The sequence below is a fragment of the Engraulis encrasicolus genome, chromosome 15 (genome assembly GCF_034702125.1).
Source record: "Engraulis encrasicolus isolate BLACKSEA-1 chromosome 15, IST_EnEncr_1.0, whole genome shotgun sequence".
NCBI lineage: Eukaryota > Metazoa > Chordata > Actinopteri > Clupeiformes > Engraulidae > Engraulis > Engraulis encrasicolus.
The window spans coordinates 32,725,634-32,746,247 of NC_085871.1; the positions used below are offsets into that span (position 1 = coordinate 32,725,634).

Here is a 20,614-nt window from a genome sequence, read left to right on the forward strand (position 1 = left end):
ATCATGGACCAATGAGGCTGAGGTACCGCGCGCCCTGTTAATCGGGTAGAGCTCTTGATTGGTCGAGAGTAGTACACGTGGTTAGAGGGTACATCATGAAAACGGGGGCGTGCATTCAACAAATTGCGAATTTTGTGTTCAATAAGTTCATGTTCATCCCCTTACATGTTATGCACCGTTATAAATACATAGTGTAAATTGCATACGATGTGGGTGAAAAGTAGACAGGTACTGCAATGTTTACTAAACTTGTACAAAAATGTGCGTCGTTCTGTGCTATCCGGAAGATATTTGGCTGCTCAAGTATGTGGTTCCGGAAGACGTGGCGGCTGCCTCTGTTCCTACCGCTGCCGCTGTAGTGCAGTTTTTAGCCAGCTGCCCCATTCGCTGAGAACTTTGGTGGATGTTAGGGACAGCGAAACGCAGGGACTTTCAAGATGATATCGTTAACAGATTCACAGAGTAAGTATGTGTGCTATTTGAGGAGAGTACATGGTTGTCAATCGTTCGACATACTTGCGACAGTTGTGTTTCAAACATCTAAAACATAACCAAATGAAATGCTGCATTGGCAGGCTAGCATGCTAACTCAAATAAGCCAACACACAGTAGCTACCAGCAAAATGTGAAATAATGGCATTGTTTATGCCTGAAACTTAAATAGTGTGTATGCATGTACCGTATACTGTTTTGGATTGTGCATCTATGAAGAACCAAGCAAATTTGCTTTAGTCAGAGAGACAAGCTAGCTACACCACCCTCAACACCCAGCTGCCAGCTGGGTCCGAAAGCATTAGAGCTCTATATTTTGGTGCGGATAGCGGCTGCCTGCCTGAGTTAAATGTTTTTGGGTAGTTCTAATTTAGTTAGACTGACGACGTTGAGTTGAGGGGCAAACATCATTAAGATTAACCCTGAGAAAGAGAGTGATCCTTACTTCAAACTAGTGAGTGTTCTCCAAAATGTTTAACACAACTTTACTAACCACCAACAAGAGAAAGGTTTAGAAAATAGCTTACATGGTATTTAGAGCCTTTGTTGATCTGTGGAAATGTGAAAACAGCGAGGCTAAAAAGTAAGGCTTGCTGTAAAGAAAACTCTGTTTCAGTTTCAGTTCTCAATTTTGTCTGCTGACCATTCACAAAAAAGTGCTTTATTGTTATTTTATTAATCCCATTGGAAATTATGTTATGTCCAACCATAGGCATCTTTTGCAAATTTCATATATAATACATACCGTACTTTAGCCTTACTACCTTCACCTTGTACTGTGTGAAGGAACAGACTGTTCTTAAACCAATCTCAGCATTTCACTAAGGAATGCCTGTCTACTGCCATGCACATCTACAACCCATCTTTTGATGCTTTTCTTGCACAGAAATAGGCATCGGCCTAACAGGGTTTGGGGTGTTCTTCCTGTTCTTTGGAATGATCCTGTTTTTTGACAAAGCTCTCCTAGCCATCGGAAACGTGAGTATTCTCATGTTGGCAACAACGTGTGTGTGTGTGTGTGTGTGTGTGTGTGTGTGTGTGTGTGTGTGTGTGTGTGTGTGTGTGTGTGTGTGTGTGTTTGTTTGCTTGTTTGTTTGTTTGTTTGTTTGTTTGTTTGTTTGTTTGTGTGTGTGTGTGTGTGTGTGTGTGTGTGTGTGTGTGTGTGTGTGTGTGTGTGTGTGTGTGTGTGCATGTGCGCGTGCGTGTGCGTGCGTGTGTTTAGACATGATTGAGAGAAACAGTGTGTTTATGAATGAATGTGTGTGGGCGCCATAGAGCCAGTATGGCCGGGCGTGTGTAGGCATAGGGGTGCATAATGCTTGAGCTACTGCAGCATAAGTCACAACAACAGTGTTATCAGTGACCAGAATGCTGAGAATTCCACAGCTGTCATCGTTGCCCTTCAAGGCTGGCAGTTGTCACAGCTAAACTCTTTTCTGTAGCTCAGCAGAGTCTCATCTCATCAGCTGCTACTAAAACAATAGACTCCTCTGTGGCCGGAGACTCAGTTTAACAGTCAGGAGTCCTTTTCTCAGTCTGGAGTCAGGAGTCCTTTTCTCTGTACGTCTGCCTCACTTTCTCTTTCTCTCTCAATCAGTATCTATCTATAGCTCTGTCTCTGTCTCTCTCTCTCTCTCTCTCTCTCTCTCTCTCTCTCTCTCTCTCTCTCTCTCTCTCTCTCTCTCTCTCTCTCTCTCTCTCTCTCTCTCTCTCTCTCTCTCTCTCCCTCCCCCGCACAATGTCTACACTTAACATTGTATACTATGGATAGTAAGTCCGTCTGTCTGCCCTCCTTTATGTTTGTCTGAACATGTGTGTTCTCTCTTCCTCTACCAGATCCTGTTTGTAGTGGGGTTGTCGTTTGTGATTGGTCTGGAGAGGACCATGCGCTTCTTCTTCCAGAAGCACAAGATGAAGGCCACCAGCTTCTTCCTGGGGGGCGTGTTTGTTGTCCTGATTGGCTGGCCCATTGTGGGCGTGTGTCTAGAGTTCTACGGCTTCTTCCTGCTATTCAGGTAAGCATTCATCTCAGGGCTCATATGTGATTGTGCAGGCTGTGCAAATCTGCGTAGCGCACATCCGCATTTCAGAATTGCACTGCGCTTGGCTTAGAAATGTCAAATTTGCGCAGCATGTAGCATCACAAATAGGGTCATAGACCTGAACACTAGGTGCCACATTGACCACTCTTTCTTATGGGAACGAATGGCTAAAGTCAGATCGCCGCCATGCTTTGCTGGTATAACACTTATCAATCGTGACAAGGCGATCTGCACATTGTCCTGTAGGTGGTGGTAACACAACATCTATGAAAAAAATAGGAAGCCCGCCCAAGATGGCGCCGCCCAGCATTGAGCCATGCCAGAAGGATAGACACAGCATCTACTGTGTTGATATGACCATTCATAAACAGGACAAAGGCCATGTTCAACTGCTGCAACTTTTTGCTACGGTTCCCTGATTGAACAAATGGTTTGGACGCAAATATAGCAAAACATTTTGCAACAGACTTTCAGAGATATTTGCTACCCTTCACTAGGCACATTTAGATAACAATCGACAACATCGGACACCTGCCACAACGGAACAAGAATTTCCCCCTCAGCTGCCATAGGCTCATAATTTTTGTTGAAGTGTTGCAAACGTTTCATGCATCTTGAACACGGCCATATTCTAGATGGACCACAGAGTGACACACAGATATTAATAAGGCATCACGTATAACCTGAGTAGTCATGACTTACTGGTTAATAATTGTTAATGTTGGGACATTCATCACATGTTCTTTTTTTTACCATGCACGTGTTACAAACACATCCTACAGTACTCTTTTGTGATCTAATATGCCACTGCATTGAGGTTTGCAGTGCATATGATCACATACACTGTACATGTTTATTTGTTTATGCACATTTGTTTTTGTATTTATAATAGAATAGAAAGCCTTTTTTGTCATTAAACTCAGCACAATTAAAATGTTAAGCCTCCCTACAAGGCGCACACATATGTGAACAGTATAAATGCATGAATCGTTACACTAATAGAGCTACCAAAACTGTGTGTTTTCATGCTCTCTTGATTGTTTGTGTTTGTGTACTTCCCTAGGGGCATTTTCTCTGTTTGTTTATTTGTGTCTTTACATGCTTGTTTGTTGATGTATTTCAATGTTTATGTGTTTGTTTGTGTGTTTGCTCCTCCAGGGGCTTCTTCCCAGTAGTGGTGGGCTTCATCAGGAGGATACCCATCCTGGGCTCTCTGCTCAACCTGCCCTTCATCAGCGGGGTGAGTAGAGCAGAAGGGGAGTGGGGCTGAGGGCATGTATAGCACTGAGATGGTGGATACCCATCCCGGGGCTATTTCAAGAAGGCGTCAAGAAAACGTCTTTGCTAACTACACTGTGTTAGCAACTTAGTTTGTTGCAATGTAATTTTCTATAGGCAACCACCTAAAATGAGACATTCAACAAACGGGGCCCTGGAGAAGTCCAGTTTTTTGAACATTAAGGCCATTTTCTGAGTGGTCTGCAATGTTTTAGAGTCCCCCTCACCGTTTATTTCATGATTGCTGCAGTCTCTGTTATTTGGCTGATTTGGATTTGATCTCAACTAGCTTTAGAATGGCCGTCTATGGGCACCTGCAACTCTGTTCTTAAAATCACCTTTAACATTTGTTTTGAAGAATATGCAACTCAGCAAGTGTTCAACAGTATTCACTGGTGTTCCTTAGCAATTTTTGTAGCGAAATATGGCATCTGTCATGTTTTATGTGTGTTTTATGTAGCAATTTGTAAATTAAGTTTCACTTTCACTTTCACTTTCTTTCACAAAATGGCAAATAAAAAATGACAGAAGCCAAATTTCGCCTTGAAACTTGTTAGGGACTGCTAGTGAACACCCCTAACCACTTTGTGAGCTGTAGACTTTCGAAAACAAATGTTAAAGTTGATTTTAAGAACAGAGTTGCAGGTGCTCATAGACGGCCATTCTAAAGCTGGTTGAGATCAAATCCAAATCAGCCAAATAACAGAGACTGCAGCAAACATGAAATAAACGGTGAGGGGGACTCTAAAACATCGCAGACCACTCAGAAAATGGCCTTAATGTTCAAAAAACTGGACTTCCCCTTTAACCTTGAAGTCATTGAAAATTGGCTACTATTAAGAGAGTTTGGAGTCATTTTTTTTTTTAATGTTAGTGACTCCTTTTTTAGATTAACTTAATATCCAGGTTTATCCGTTAAGCATGTTCTTGAAATAATCTTAGCTACTTGGTCGACTGATTCAAGTTTATGGGGTCTGATCAGGAAGAGAAGGTCCATGAGGAGCTTAAGCAGTCAGTATGATTCTGAGATCTGAGCTGCCATGTCCCTTTAGGAGGAGGTTGGCAGAGGTTCAGAATGAATTGAATTCAGTGGGCGAAATGTGACCGGCCACACCCATTTAGGAGACCAACACTGATCCCACTTTGTTGCATTGGTGATGTGTAGAACGCTTAATGTTGGCTACCATAATTAGAGTCTTGGTTAATGGGGTGAGTGCAGAACAAGAGTCTATGGAGGGAAAGGGAAAGCACCAAGGCCCAGGGGCATTACAACAACAGTGGGTGAGTCCGGCAAAAGCAAAGAGCAGTGACTACATGTGAACACTGATGACACATTACATATGTCATAATTCCTGGTGTTGTTGTAATACACTTGATAGTTTTGTGCACTTTCCTAATACAGAGAAGCCAGAGATTTAATGAGAAGACAAGAGGGTTTTTAAAGTTTATTAACCACTTAACCATTGCTCTCGACCAATGTGTACAATACAGTATTTAATAAATGATCTAAACCTACAAACCCTCCCCCAAAACTTGATTAAATAAATGTTTTTTCACGTATTTCACGAACATACATGGTCCAGTCGCATCAAAGCGAAATGTTGGTACTTAGTGAAAGCAGTTATATTAGTGTGCGTATATGTGGTATTTACCGACTCACTGCCACAAGGATCCCTCTTGTGGTCATGATATGATGATCAACCTTGGTGTATTCAACCATGGTGTATTCAACCATGGTGTATTCATTATTCAACCTTGGTGTATTCAATCAGAATACTGTATTTCTCAATTTCTGACACATGTAGGCTACTAGCAGACAGGGCTGGACTTGGCAATGGATTCAAATTCTTCTTAAACAATTATACATTATATTATGTTTTCTGATGTCCTGCTACCTGAAAGAACTATGGACAATTGTCAAAACACTTGAACTATCACAGTAATTCTCTTTTTAATAAAAATGAACCTGATACAGTTTTTAAGGCTGAAGTTTTAACAGTGGAGTGAGGAAATGAGTCAATGGACTAATTATATAAAATAAGTATTTAAAGGGTTGAATGAATGAGCTTGACTCATGCGTAGTCATCTCCATGACAGCCGTGACTAGACTACCCTGCTGAGAGATTAGATGCATGGAAGATGAATTGCCCCTCATTATCATTACTTGGGCAATTATTTTACCAAGGTGACGACTAGTAAGTTGGCCTGCAAAGCTGTAAAGTAGGTCTCATCTTCCACGTCAGGTTATAGTTGAAGGAATCTGAATATTGCCCCCAATCTGATACATTACATTTGGATGTCCATGCATTGATTTATCCATGAAGGAACAACTCTCTCTTAGTTTGTAGGAGGCAATAAAGGTTAATTTCCCAATAAGCCTCCAGGGGATAGTTATGAATCACGGGTGCTGGTTGCTATTGGCTAAAACTAGCATTGTATGTGACATCATTCAATGTGATCTCATTTCCTGTGGAGGTCTTTTTAAGTTCAGCCACTGGCTTTGTTCTCGCTCTTCTTTGTCTGTACCTGTACCTGTTAACACCTCATTGGAGAGAGGGGGTGGGGAGGCCTGTGGACAGGCCTTTGGGGCCTCTCTCAAGCCAAATAAACCTTGCATTTCTGAATTTCAATTATTGCACTGGAACTGGTCTTAAATATTAATTAGTAGTAAACCTAGATACTATCATAGTAGATGGCACTTTGATACCATTGTGCCACTACTATGTCTGGATTTAGTAACCATTTCAATATGGCGCCGAAACATGCATACGGTATAGATACCTTCCTACGTTCCCTATTCCCGCACTCTTAATGGCTGCATATTGGGTGTCTGTACAGTCTCGGGACAAGATCGGGCACGATCTTTCCTCAACTGCTACTGGTGTGTCAGTGAGTTGTCATGTGCTTGGAAGCATGCCAAACACTGAGAGAATACCCAGGGAAACCTCTTGGGTTACACTTTATTTGATGTTCGGTGGCGTCAGTTGGCTATAAAACACAATTTGTGCGTTATTTGAAAATGAACATAATTTTGTGGTTAGGGAAGAAGATATGCTTTATTTATCCCGAAGGAAATTAACGTGTTCAGCAGCCTACGAACAGGTCATACATATAGCAAAAATTTATATTCCATACATACATTCTACATAATACTGCATGTATTTGAATGTACTGTTAATGCACTACAAAAGGGACCATAGCATTGGGGTTAATGTCGGGTATGTACATGTTACATGTTGCATGTAGATGCACTACAAAAAGACAAAAAAATGAAATAAAGTGTAACCCCTTCTTGTTGTCCGTGCATAGTTGTCCAACTACTACCAGTATGAGTTTTGTCTTAATGCCAGCTCATTACCTATTGATTCATAATAAGACCGTAGATCTGATTACATGCTTAAGCTGCTGTTTGCATGACACTTTAAGCCATAGTTCTTAACCTAATCAGTCATTTCTACATGCAAACTGCAATGCCTTTTCTAGTGACCTGTGTTGTGTGTGTGTGCGTGTGTGTGCTTGTCTTTCTCTGTGTTTGTGTGTGTTTTCCTTTTCAAGCCATCGTGAGGCTGGCTTTGGAGTGCAGCCTGCAGTTGTGGTCAGTCACCACGGCTTCCGGCCAACCTCTCCTAACCTCCCCTAACCCAAACACTCCTCACCTCCCCTAACCCAACCTCTCCACACTACCCCTAACCCAACCTCTCCACACCACCCCTAACCCAACCTCTCCACACTACCCCTAACCCAACCTCTTCACACCACCCTAACCCAAACACTCCTCACCTCCCCTAACCCAACCTCTCCACACTACCCCTAACCCAACCTCTCCACACCACCCTAACCCAAACACTCCTCACCTTCCCTAACCCAAACACTCCACACCTCCCCTAATCCAACCTCTCCACACCTCCCCTAACCCAAACACTCCTAACCACCCCCAACCCAAACACTCCACACATCCCCTAACCCAAACACTCCACATCACCCCAACCCAACCACTCCACACCACCCTAACCCAAACACTCCTCACCCCTATAGCACGAACTAAGCCAAACCACCTCCACTATACCCACTAACCCTCCTATCTTCAGCACCCAACACCTCCACAAACCCCAACATCCTATACCACCAACTACTCTGAGCCAAATGTCCCCTAACGCTAGGGACACTTCGAAGCGAAATTAACAAAGTGATCAGAAATGCAGTGTTCCATTCTGACAGCTCAACGGTCAATAGATCATAACAGCAAATCAAATCGATAGACACCCTTGTGTTGTGGATTTGATTGGTAGTTACTTGAATTGTTCTAACATTCTCACTCTCAAGAAGAATATTGAAGGGATTTCAACACGTCCCATCGCTCTTAAAAACAACAGTGAGTGTTGAGGGTAAAAAATGAGTGGAAGTGGTGGCAATGGCACAGGCATTTACCCTACACCAGTGGTTCCCAACCTTTTTCTTAAGGGACCCATGTTTTTACTATTGTAAGCTTTGGTGACCCAACCACACGAGCGCCCGCACGAGAGGGAGTCACAAGATGCCCTCCGTTTCCTGCGAAAACTTATTTTAGTTATTTTATTCTTCAATTCGTCTTTGGTCAAATATAGAATAAATGTTTAATGTAGCACTTACAATTTGTTGCGTCTATGCATTTATTAGTTAAATGCTTTGTCTTTTATTCAACATGGGCTATATATATTTAAAACGAAACCCCTTAAAATCAAGAGGGCTCCGCGACCCCCTGTGGATCTTTGGCGACCCATAAGGGGGGTCCCGACCCATAGGTTGGGAACCACTGCCCTACACCACCCTAACATCCCACCTGAACCCCAACACCCCACAGCAGTGATAAAATGCCTGGATTCATTAGTTACAATCCAGTGCCTTATATTCCTTTGTTCACATGTCCAATTGAACCAGGTGGTTGCCTAATAAGACGGCTGAAACCATACAATATGGAAAATATTGGACTGTGTTGTAACTTCTTTATCCAGGTTTCCCATCACTGCCCCACAGCATCCCACTTCACCTACAAGACCCTTACCACACCCTATCTATAATACCCATCCCCACCCCGCAGCCTAGCCCACCTCAGTATCCGACGTCACCCTCATCCTAGAACCCTGGCTTTGCTTTTAGGCTACTAGTGTCACTTTCCAGCAGTGCATTGTGCCATCTTCAACCATTCTGTGTTCTGTAGTTTCATTTCCAGGCTTTCTTGGTCTCTCTCACTCACCTACTCACGCACGCACACACACACGCACACACACACGCACACACAGAGAGAGAGAGATTGACCGCCTGGTTTATGTAGTGGATATCATTTTTTACAGCAAGTCTGCTTAATGCCCAGGAGGCAGTACAGATCAGTAGAGATTACTGTATAGATTAACAGTTAAGTAGATGGATTAGTAAACTTAACTGTTAAAAGCTCAGGAAAACCCAAGGATCGGGAAACCTGTGAAATTCCCACATCATGGCATAAACACTTAACCATATCATTTTAGATATTAAAGGAACAGTACAGTACGGGCTGCGCAATTAATCTGAATTAATCGAAAATTGCGATTTAATCGTGTTATCGGAATTGGAATTTTAACCTGGATTTAATCGTGGTAATAGTGATCTGCCTTTGGGAGTCCTTGAAGTCAGAATATTCGGACAGGCTGGTATTTATGGCCAAAAATCTGGAGGTCAGCCTAAGTTTCATGCTATTGCCTTCTGCATAATTATCACAATTCTGCTTTATTTTGGTCATCCCTTATCCAGTTCATTGTTGGTTATATTTCATTTCGTGATTTAAAATAAAACTCAAAAAAATAATTGTTTATTATCCTCTCTCCTTTATTATAAATACCAGGATTCCACTAAGGGTGTGGACACGTTGCCTGATTATCATAGACTTGCAATCGCGATTCGCCGCCGAAGGTGTTACGTCCACTAGGAGGGCGCAGCCTGGCTATTGGACAGGGGACATGACACTTTTGGTACACTCAGAATTCTAGAATGTCAATAACGACTCTTCTGAGACTACTACTAGTTACTAACCTGGGGTCCGTTTCTCGATTCTTGTCGTTGCTAACCGTCTTAAGACCGTCTTACCATTCCCTTGGATTTAGTGGTGAGCGTCGCTGTCGAGAGAGAGTTGAGTCGCTCTTACGAAGGACGTTGCTACCGTCGTTAGCAAAGACGCTTTCGAGATACGGACCCCAGCTCAGTTAAGCCTGAGTGAGTTGTAAACCTTCTAATAGAAGAGACTTGCAGGTTTACCCTACAATTAAAATTAAGCCACAGGTCTCTCCTATTACAAATGTTACCACTTGCTGAGAGTTAACATAATACGGTAAGAGACTACCAACCCACCTCCTGGTCATTTCATTCTTTCCTGCACATGGCTGGTGTCATTGTGGCGTTTTGGTTCTGTTGTCATCCATGCATACTTGGATGCTTTGGCTTCTTTGTGCATTGTTGTGTGGGAACATTATAGGGTTAGACATTGTATCATTAACACTGTTGTTTTCTGTTTTCTTTGCAGTTTGTGGACAAAGTCGGAGAGAGCAACACTATGGTGTAGTCACCACACAGGACTATTGAAGCTGACGCAATGTATGGCAGATACCCAAAGCAACTTTATGTGTTGAAATGATATCCCTCTATTTGGTCAAACCTCAAAGGTCACCCGATGAATGTTGTGTCACTCATATTTTTTAAATGCTCATGGAAAACGACAAGGACAAATTACACATTTAACACATACACGCACAAACACACACGCACAATACCCCCTCCTATGTTTCATGAGCTGTTATCGCAACTATACGGTCAAAAGTCTGTTACCATCCTTTGGGAGGAAACTCCGTTGTTCAATCACCCAAAACTCCTTCTGCCATTGGACACTGCTGAGAAGATAGACTGCACCCCCAGCCAATCATGATGTTTTTTGCCACTCCCCACTTGCGCAGAGGGACTTCTTGAATGTACAGTGGAATGCCTTTACCTCTTCATCTTTCTCCTCTTTTCATCTTCCTTTTTAATCCAAGAGAAGGTGTTTGGAAAGGGCGTCGGTCATGGTTTAAGCCTTGCCCCCCTTCGTGCCTGTGGTCAAACCTCTGTCCAACCAAGATGCCCCATCTCAGCCATCAAGTTGACAATGTGTTACATTTTTTTTATTTTGTAATATGATTTGTATCTTGTATCGTTTTGCCAGAGTCTTCTGTAAGTTACCTGCATTGAAGAACCTGGGGCAAGTGTGACAAGTGTCTTTCTAAAGCCTTGTAGGATGGTCCAGTTGTTACTGTGACTCTGACTTGGTCAGATGTATATTTTTGAGTTTTCAAAACGTGCCTACAGTAAATCTTGTCATTTGAAATGGAAATGGTCAAAAAGATATGAGGTTAAGAATTTTGTGAATGGTGAATGGATCTTTTTTGTTTTTGTTTTGTTCATCTGCTACTTTTGTAAATAGAGTTTTAAAAAAAGGAATATTTGTGTGAGTGTGTGTCACTGTCTCTCTCTCTTCTGTGTCTATGAAAGCACTGGAATACTATCCCATTTTAAACACATTCTTTTTCTAAATATAGCTTTATTTATTATTATTACGGTTTAAAAGGTCATTTATTACCGCACTGTAACATATTGGCCATGGCGCAGTGACAGCACCATGAATGAATGAACGGTTCCATGTAAGTTGACTCCAGCCAATAAAACAGCGGTTCATTGAGAAGCTGTCAGGGACTCATTCTTAAAAAAGGCCAGCTCTTTATTTTAAACTCCGCCAATGAGTTAGATAGTAAACATATCAATATTCTCCCCACAGCAAGTTACATTAATAACCCCCGTTTCTGCTCTGACGCGCGCATTTGTGCTGCGTGTGTAGAAGCCGAAATCGACTTTGTGTTCTCCTCGTCATCTCGCTACAACTTGGGTTCAAGTATAAATCACCAAGCGTCGATAGCCACTGGTGATGATAAACGGTATACATTATTATGCTGTATTACAGGCCGCAAGTGTGCGCTCTCTTCGGTGTGGTAATTAATGGCGCGCAGCCCCGAGATGGGTTGTCTCTCGGGCGTTGTGTTGTTAGGAACATTGGCAGAGGTCCAGCCTCCCCCCTGATCAATCTGACCTGCCCTATCGCGCGGAGAGATTTTCATAAAGCATCACGCGGAGGATTCCTCCCACCTCTTGTGTATAAATGGGGAGGATGACGGCGTAAAGGGGCAATTTGGCACGAACAGAACATCTTGCTGAAGCCGAGGAGGATATCAACAACAATGCAAGTAAGGCGGGTTTGTAATGAGTGGCAGTAGTAGGCTACTATTACTCTTGTATAAAACAAATTGGCCTACAACTTTTTGATATTTTGAAATTGGAGAGTGGATTTTGCGCATGGTCTCGCTTGTTTTTGCGCATTGAAATTGCGCTATGATGTCAACTTTGGCAACTAGTCTAACAAAAAAAATCAGTTGTATAAACTTAACAAAACTATTTTGCAGAGTCTACGAAACCTAACGGCGTATGCCTTCACCTTGCTGCTGATTGCAACGTTTGTCTCCCACACATGGAGCGCTCCAAAGGTAGCCCTAGTGTTGATGTGACATTGCTTTCTGACGCGTGGTCCTAGTGAGCTAATAACGACGAAAGTAACGTTTTCCTATTTTATTTGTACAATAGGGAAGCTTTCAGCGCAGAAACTGGACGCCCCAGGCTATGCTGTATCTGAAGGGGACACGTAAGTAGGCGCGCAAAATAAGTGTATAATAGTCTCAACCAGTATCCACATCTCCATTGCGCAAAGGCGAGGTGCAAATCACCTGAGTGTAACCTGTTGTTCCCCCCCAGAGGGTCGAAGGTTTGTCCAAGATGAACTAAAAGAGGGCGAGGTCTATGACACTCTAAACTTGGGTAAGTGTCTTTAACTAAATGTGAGGTAGCCTACTGCAGGTCTGAGCACATGACTAATGCAGAGTATATCAATTATCATATTAACTTACATTTGGTTATGTTTCTGTAACAGTTCTGACAGTATTGGAGGTATCAAATGTCAGAATGTTTACATTTAAATGTCAACCTGTAGCTTTCAGTCTCTTTTTTTCATGTCACCTTTCCATCTAATAGACTACTTACAGAGATGTGTAGTGAGTAATTTAATGACTGTAATTGTCATATTATTTCTACAATCCTCCCAGTACTATCCTTTGCTATTATTTGTTACTTTTCTTCTTCTTCTTCTTCTTCTTCTTCTTCTTCTTCTTCTTCTTCTTCTTCTTCTTCTTCTTCTTGTTATTATTATTATTATTATTATTATTATTATTATTATTATTATTAACCCATGTCTCCCCCACTCAATGCGTTTTTCCCAGAGACTCGTAGCCAGAACATGGAGAAGCTGAGTGTGTCCAAAGCAGCCGCGATCCTTCTTCGTTTCCTTCAGCGAGCAAAAGACGAAGGTGAGAGGGTGAGGCCAGCCTATAGGTCACACATTCTGGAGATGTTATGTGCATAAATGGGCAATGTGTGTGTGTGTGTGTGTGTGTGTGTGTGTGCGTGCGTGTGTGCGTGTGTGTGTGTGTCTGTGCGCGTGCGTGTGTGTGTGCACGTGCGTGCGTGTGTGTGTCTGTGCGCACGCGTGTGTGTCTGTGTGTGTGTGTGTGTGCGTGCGTGCGTGCGTGCGTGCGTGCATGTGTGTGTGTGCGTGCGTGCGTGTGTGTGGATCAGATGTGCATGATGTGTCAGTGTGTTAAATATCACCAGATAATTTGTTGATATGCTCAGGGCACCTGACCAAAGCTGTGTTTGTTTGTTTTACATGCGTGCCATTGCATGGGTGCACAGTTGTGGCATTGCACACATGCTCTATTCGTCTGTTGTGCTTGTTTATTTGTGTCTATGACTTGTTGTCTGTGTGTCTTGTGTTGTGTCTGTTTTGAGTGCTAGTTTACATAATATGATCTCAGTGTCTAATTCTGGACTTGTGCATTTTTAAAATATCTCTTTTGTGTTTTTTTTTCTTCTTCTTCCAGGGGAAGACAGTGAATCACAGGCGTACTTTCCAGATGTGCCAGGGTGGAAGCAAGACTACTTCTGAGAGAGAAAAATATAAACACAATAATGATGTACTGACATATGCACTGTATATTGTTCTTTTGTAAATGTTGGACCGGACTGTAATATATTCTGTCAGAGAGAGAAGTGTTTGCGTGAGCGCAACATGCCGTTGCCGTTCAGGTGTGTGTGAATGTCTGAGCGTTTGAATTAAAGAGAGTATGCATTCCTAAATACTGCTGCACAACGTACATGTGTCTGGCTAATTTTCTCACGGTCACCCTCATTGCTAAAATGCATAAATGTAGACCTTTTTCTTGATTTTTACGTTTTTTTAAATGTTATCCCATTCCTCCCTTCACAGTATTAGGTGTTAGCTTTATGTAAATATACAATGTGAAAAAGCCCAAACATTTTAGTTCCATTATGAACAGCAGTGGTGTAGTCTAAGTCGAACGCGGGTATACGGAGTATACCCACTTCTAAATTTCAGGGATTTCAGTATACCCACTTAAAATTGATTGATTCATTGTTTTGAATAGCACAAATATATACAGTATACCCACTTCAAAAAATGCTCAAATATACAGTATACCCACCACAAAAAGTAGACTACACCACTGATGAACAGGCAATACTGTAGGTATGAGCTTACAAAATAATACAGTGCATCAAGAAAATACAAATGACAGAAATTTTACAATCTTGGGTTGTCTATTGTAATGTGCAGTTTTTATAAAATGTCCAATTTCACATTTTGTGGGGAAGTGTTTGAATTCTTACAGGTTTTTCCCCATGATAGTTTACTTTGTTATAATAAAAGGACAAAAATGGAATGACAAGTCATGCAGAATTACAAACTAACAAACGTGAGGGCCAATTTGTTACTTGAGTTAATTGAGCTAATTTCTGAATTATTGTCCAAATAGGTGGATAGGTAAAGTGTCAACACCACTACATTGGATAGTGTTCAAAACTATTAGACACACACACACACACTGTAGTAGATCTTCCACTACGTACTCATGTACTTTTAATGCATTTGAGTTTACATCGTTATCACAGAGGTCATTCAGCTCTGGGTACATTACAGTTCTTTCTTGTCCAGTTGGGGTAGATTAATGTTTTTTTCAGTAGTTGAAAAGCTGTTGGCCTATGACAGTTTAGTGGGGGATGAATAGGGTTTAAACGACGGGTTCACATGCAAAAACCCAAAGTGCATTTGTGATGAGTTTACAAAAATATACTCTTCTGTATTTCTGTGAATTTAGTCAACTTTAATATCAGTCCATCTCAGTTTGCTTGGGCTTGATTGGCACTAGATAACAACATACAAGTGTCTTTTTGATTGAGATTACTTGGAGGAAATGCTATATAAAAAATACAGTACATTTCCACAGATTTTTTCAATACGGTCTTTTAAAGGGGTTTGCACCTGGACTCTTCAAATGATATGGATATTTAGTGGTTGTTCATCTCCAGATGAGGGAGGTTCTGAGGCCCTCAGTTGCCATATTGTTTCTTCTTGCTGGGGAGCGCGTCCATCATCAAGCTGGGGTCAATTGTGCCATAATGGCTTGGTTATTTCCTCTTTCCATTGAGAACTGTGTCCATAATCATGGATGGGATAAACTGTGGAATAAAGCAATAAAGGTATACTGGAATGAGTCCAGGCATCATGCTGGGATAAATTGTGTCCGTACTGGGTTATAGGGCGTTTAGTTGCCATATTCTCCTTGTTCTTTATTCTTGCCAGGGGGAACTGCCTCCAGCATCTATTTGGGCTAAATTGTGTCCATACTGGATAGAGATACTCGGACGTTTGGTTGCCATATTGGCCTGATTGCTTTTTCTTGCCAGGGGGTGACTGTGTCCATCATCTTTTTGGGGTAAACAGTGGTCATATTGGATTATTAGTTGCCATATTGGCCAGATTGTTTCTTATTGCTGGCAGGAACCACCTCCATCCTAATGGGCCTTTAGTTGCCGTATTGGCCTGGTTGCTTCTTCTTGCCGGGGGGCACCGCCTCCATCATCATGGGCGTCTTGATGTTCTGGCGGTCCCTCTCAGCCTCCTCCTCTTCGTCGTAGGCCTCATCCTCCTCATCGTCGTCATCCTCCACGTCCGAGTGGTGGGGGGTGGAGTGGACCGAGGCGGACGGGGAGGGGGGCACCGACTGGGGTCGGGGATAACGGAATCCCTCGGCCTACGGAGGAGTGTAGATTTGTTAAAAAAGAGGAAGAACAGAAAATCATTTTGGCCATGCGTAAAATTACTTGGTCATGAAACATTACCGGTAATATTGATTCACATATCAGCACAACCGTTTCAAGGGAATAACATTCAAACTACATACAACAGCAAAGAAAACGAAGGGTATTACAAATTATTTCATGTAGAACTACATGTTAAAAGAAAGCAGAATCACCTTTGCGTCATGTCTATAAATAGTAGTGTAATGTTGCATATGATATACACTCACCGGCCACTACATTAAGAACACCTGTTACAACTGCACATTGAGGCAAATTTCTGATCAGGCAATCACATGGTGGCAACTCAATGCATTTGTGCATGTAGACATGGGCTGGATCTCAAATGGCGCACTTGTGCACTTCGGGCACTATGTTTCAGTGCGTAACTAATACGGCATACGCACTGAAACCATACCTGTCAACCATCCCTAATTTCCCGGGAAACTCCCTAATTTTGACTCATTTCCCGATTTCTTCCCGATTTGAATTTGTTCCCGGAAATATCCCGGATTTTTCACATTATCAAAAAACACAGTCGGTCCAGTAGGCTATTTATAGGCTACCCACGGCCCTGTCCGATGAGCCACACCCCCTCTTGAAGAGAGATGAGGGTCTTGCTTATCAAACTACCTGCCATAAGACGGTATGCCAGATACCACCAAGAATTGAAGTTCCTTGAAAATACGAGCTGTCAACCTCGAGCTCCGTAGCGCTTGTGTGCCCACTCTTTCCCTCAGAAACCGGCAGTTCATGCAACGCAGAAAACAGCCTCGGAACAGCGAATCATGCGATTAACCTAATCACAACCTGTAGGCCTACTAGCAGGAAGTTTTGCACAAACAGACAGCTTGTGCGACAAAACAACAAGATGAAACGCATTGCGCTCATTTCATTGTTTTGTTTTCATTGCATTGTTTCTCCACGCTGTAAAACGTGTGCTGAGGGATTTTAGACAGGATCTATCTTTGCACGCGCGCTGTTGTGAAAAGCAGAGTGGAACGCACCGTCCGATCTGTCTCTGTCATCCCGTTGACTGTCAAAATTTGGCCTTTAGAACATTTCCCGGATTTTGGCTTAAAATATGGTAATTTTCCCGGATTTGGTGAGCTCAAAGTTGACAGGTATGACTGAAACATGAACACTAAAGTGCACAAGTGCACCATTTGAGATTCAGCCATGGTTGAGATGATCTGATGCAGTTCAAACCGAGCATCATAATGGGGAAGAAAGGTTATTTACATGACTTTGAACATGGCATGGCTGTCAAGCTGAAAGGGCTTGATTGAGTATTTCAGAAAATACTGATCTACTGGGATTTTCACACACAACCATCTCTCGGGTTTACAAAGAATGGTACGAAAAAGGAAAAAAATGCAGTAAAAAGCAATTATGTGGGCAAAGATGCCGTGTTGATGGCAGGGGTCAGAGGAAAATGGCCAGACTGGTTTGAGCTGATACAAAGGCAACATTTAAGTAAAATGACCACTCATTACAACCGAGGTATGCATAAGAGAATCCCTGATTACACAGCACATCAAATATTGAGGCAAATAGGCTATAGCAGCAGAAAACCACATTTGGTGCCACTCCTGTCAGCTAAGAACAGGAAAATGAGGCAACAATTTGGACAGGCTCACCATAAATGAGACTAGAAGATTGGAAAAAGGTTGCCTGGTCTGATGAGTCTTCATATCTACTGCAAACACTCAGGTGGAATGGTCAGAATTTGGCTTCAACAGCATGAAACCATGGGTCAACCCTGTCTTACATCAACGTTTCAGGCTGGGGATATAATTTTCTTAGCAAAATTTGAGCCAATTAGTACCAATTTATCTTTGTTGGAATGCCACAGCCTACCCGAGTATTGTTGCAGGCTGTTCAGGCCGTTCTGAAGGCAAAAGGGGGTCCAACTCAGCATTATAGAGGTGTTCCTATTGAAGTGGCCGGTGAGTGTATGAAAGTAGTAACATTTTGTTAAAAATAAATGCTCTGACAATAAATTTACTCTGAAAATTAGTACATATTTTGAAAAAGTAGAATCATTTGCAATTGCTTAATACTCCATCTTGTCTTTCTTGTGTGTCCTGACTCTATGCATGGCACACAGGGATGAGAAGTGTGTGTTTGTGTGTTATGCATAGCATAGGGATGAGAAGTGTGTGTGCGCGTGCATGCATGCGTGTGTGTGTGTGTGTGCACAAATCGACATACATGCTTGATTGTGTATACTTGTGTGATGCACGTTTGTTTTTGTTAGCGTGTTTATGGTATACTGTATGCATGAATGACTCTTATACGATTCTCTGTATGTGTGCATGCACACCTGTGCACATACATGCACGCATGTGTATGTGAGAATGTGTGCGTGTGCACCCATATGTGTGCATGCGTGCATGGCATGTGTGTCTTCCTCTATGTGTGTAACAACAATCTCGGGGGATGTGTTGTGTGTGATGCGATGCAATGTGTGTCATACAGTGCGGTCCTGATGTTGGAAACGAGCTGTAACAGGCTGCACCTCCCTCATCACATCATTACCTGTCAGTCAACCAAATGTTATCCAGCCAATTAGACTCCAGAAAAATTGACCAGAACACTACAACACTCTCTTCTCCTCCTCTCTTTTCTATTCTTCTCTTTTCCTTTCTTGCCCTCTCTTCCCTACTTGCCTCCTCTCTACTCTACTCTACTCTTCTCTTCTTTACTCTTCTCTTCTCTTCTTTACTCTTCTCTTCTCTTCTTTACTCTTCTCTTCTCTTCTCTTCTCTTCTCTTCTCTTCTCTTCATACCTACCTTCTCCTCTGCTCTCTTCTCACCTCCAATTAATTAATTAATTAATTAATTCATTAATTCATTCATTCATTCATTCATTCATTCATTCAGTGAGTCAGTCAGTCAGTCATGGTTTCTTTCATTTTCTTTCTTTCTCTCTTTCTTTTTGTTCTTTCCACGTGTCTTTGTTTGTATACATGTCAGTGTTTCTTGTGTATCCTATATATCTCTCTCTAATGCCCAACTCAGCACTGTAGTATTAATAGAAACGGGTCGCCCACCATTTCTGCTGTGGGAGGCAGAAGCAACAGACCATGTTATGAATGCACATTTTTCAGGGTCCGCACCAGCCTGATAGTCTGGCTTTGTGTGTGCGTGTGTGCGCGTGTGCGCGTGTGCGCGTGTGCGTGTGTGTGTGTGTGTCACATTGCACCAGACCCCTCCCCTCTGCTTACCTGTAAAGAGGGAAGAGGCACTCTTTCTAGACTACTGTATTGTCAGGGCATGGCTGGGGTCTATTTCCCAAAGAGTGTGAGTGTGTGTGTGTGTGTGAGTGTGAGTGCCCATGTGTCTGCGTGAGCATAAGTGTGAGTGTGTGTCTGTGTGTGTGAGTGTGTGTGTGTGTGCGTGCGTGCGTGCGTGCGTGTGCGTGTGCGTGTGTGTGTGTGTGCGTGTGTGTGTGAGTATGTGTGCGTGAGTGCATGTGTGTGTGTGTCACCTGTAGTGAGGCCAGGGAGTCCATCTTGTAGGAGTCAGGGAAGGCTCTGCTGAGGGCTAGCTTCCTGGCACGCATGTAGAACTGCAAAGCCAGACATGAACATGGAAATACATGTAGATGTACATCAGTGTGTGTGTGTACAAGAGAGAGCTTGAGTGAGTCCAATACATCTGATAGCCTCTTAGTGCCTAGCACAATTTAGCACACAAAGACACACACGTCACGCACGCACGCACGCACGCACACACACACACACACACACACAGTTTTCCCTCACCCGTCCGAGGTAGCGCCAGTCTAGCAGGTCCGATAAGCGCTCGGTGCGGTTGCGTTGTATGATGCGCTGTCGCCGGGACTGCTGACAGAACCCGAACATGAACTGGGTCAGCTGGTTGCATGACTCATCCGCCGAACGGAACCGTCGGTCCACTATGTATATGCCTGTTAGGCAGGGAGAGAAGAGAGATTACCAATCTACCTTCGGGAGGCCACTGCTAGTGGAGCACACCTACATGCTGAGGCCCTCGCTCCTTGTGGGGCCAAAATTCTGGACACAACATATTTTGACCCCCTTTGCTGGGGTACTTTTGTTGATACTGCTAAAAGTAAAAGTGTCTCACTGACAGGTTAGGGTTGGGCATTGTTTGGTTTGGGCACAGTTTAGCATTCTTTAGCTATTTTTAGGGTTAATATGAATGGGAGGACCCCACAAAGATAGGAAGGGCCCCACAAGGGCCCCACAAAGATATAAGGTGTGTGTGTGTGTGTGCGTGTGTGTGTGTGTGTGTGTGCGTGCGCGCGCGTGCGCGCGCACGTGTGTGTGTGTTTAATATTACATTACATTACATTACATTGCATTTGGCAGCCGCTTTATAACCAAAGCGACTTTCAAAAGAGGACATCACCGTATGCTGTCGGGTCAGACACGTGTTCCTCCATGAAACAGCCGAAGCCAGACAGGTTTGTAGTCACACTGGGGATTCCCATCACCGTACACTCCGCTACAATGGGTAGA

At 42.9% G+C, this 20,614-nt stretch overlaps 3 protein-coding genes across 5 annotated transcripts in view; 2 read left to right on the forward strand and 1 right to left on the reverse strand.

The window, feature by feature from the left end:
• Window positions 1-207: 207 nt before the first annotated feature.
• Window positions 208-11,291, forward strand: golt1ba (golgi transport 1Ba). Its single transcript, XM_063217402.1, has 5 exons — window positions 208-462; window positions 1,379-1,470; window positions 2,329-2,507; window positions 3,693-3,774; window positions 10,345-11,291. Exons 1-5 carry the CDS (start codon window positions 438-440, stop codon window positions 10,381-10,383), a joined length of 417 nt encoding a protein of 138 aa, XP_063073472.1. The 5' UTR covers window positions 208-437; the 3' UTR covers window positions 10,384-11,291.
• Window positions 11,292-11,961: 670 nt separating this feature from the next.
• spx (spexin hormone) lies at window positions 11,962-14,071 on the forward strand. The gene is made up of 6 exons (XM_063217999.1): window positions 11,962-12,088; window positions 12,305-12,385; window positions 12,483-12,540; window positions 12,651-12,713; window positions 13,172-13,258; window positions 13,832-14,071. The coding sequence occupies exons 1-6, from the start codon at window positions 12,083-12,085 to the stop codon at window positions 13,894-13,896; spliced, it is 360 nt and encodes a 119-aa protein (XP_063074069.1). The 5' UTR covers window positions 11,962-12,082; the 3' UTR covers window positions 13,897-14,071.
• A 477-nt stretch (window positions 14,072-14,548) lies between these two features.
• gys2 (glycogen synthase 2) overlaps window positions 14,549-20,614 on the reverse strand; it is a 29,754-nt gene continuing 23,688 nt past the window's right edge. For all 3 annotated transcript variants that reach the window (XM_063217406.1, XM_063217405.1, XM_063217403.1), the window contains exons 14-17: window positions 20,505-20,600; window positions 19,877-20,040; window positions 19,600-19,680; window positions 14,549-16,060 (exon numbers count right to left, since the gene is read on the reverse strand). In XM_063217406.1, the coding sequence (XP_063073476.1) occupies window positions 15,833-16,060; window positions 19,600-19,680; window positions 19,877-20,040; window positions 20,505-20,600 (569 nt within the window). In that variant the 3' untranslated portion in view covers window positions 14,549-15,832. The remainder of the gene's footprint in view (window positions 16,061-19,599; window positions 19,681-19,876; window positions 20,041-20,504; window positions 20,601-20,614) is intronic.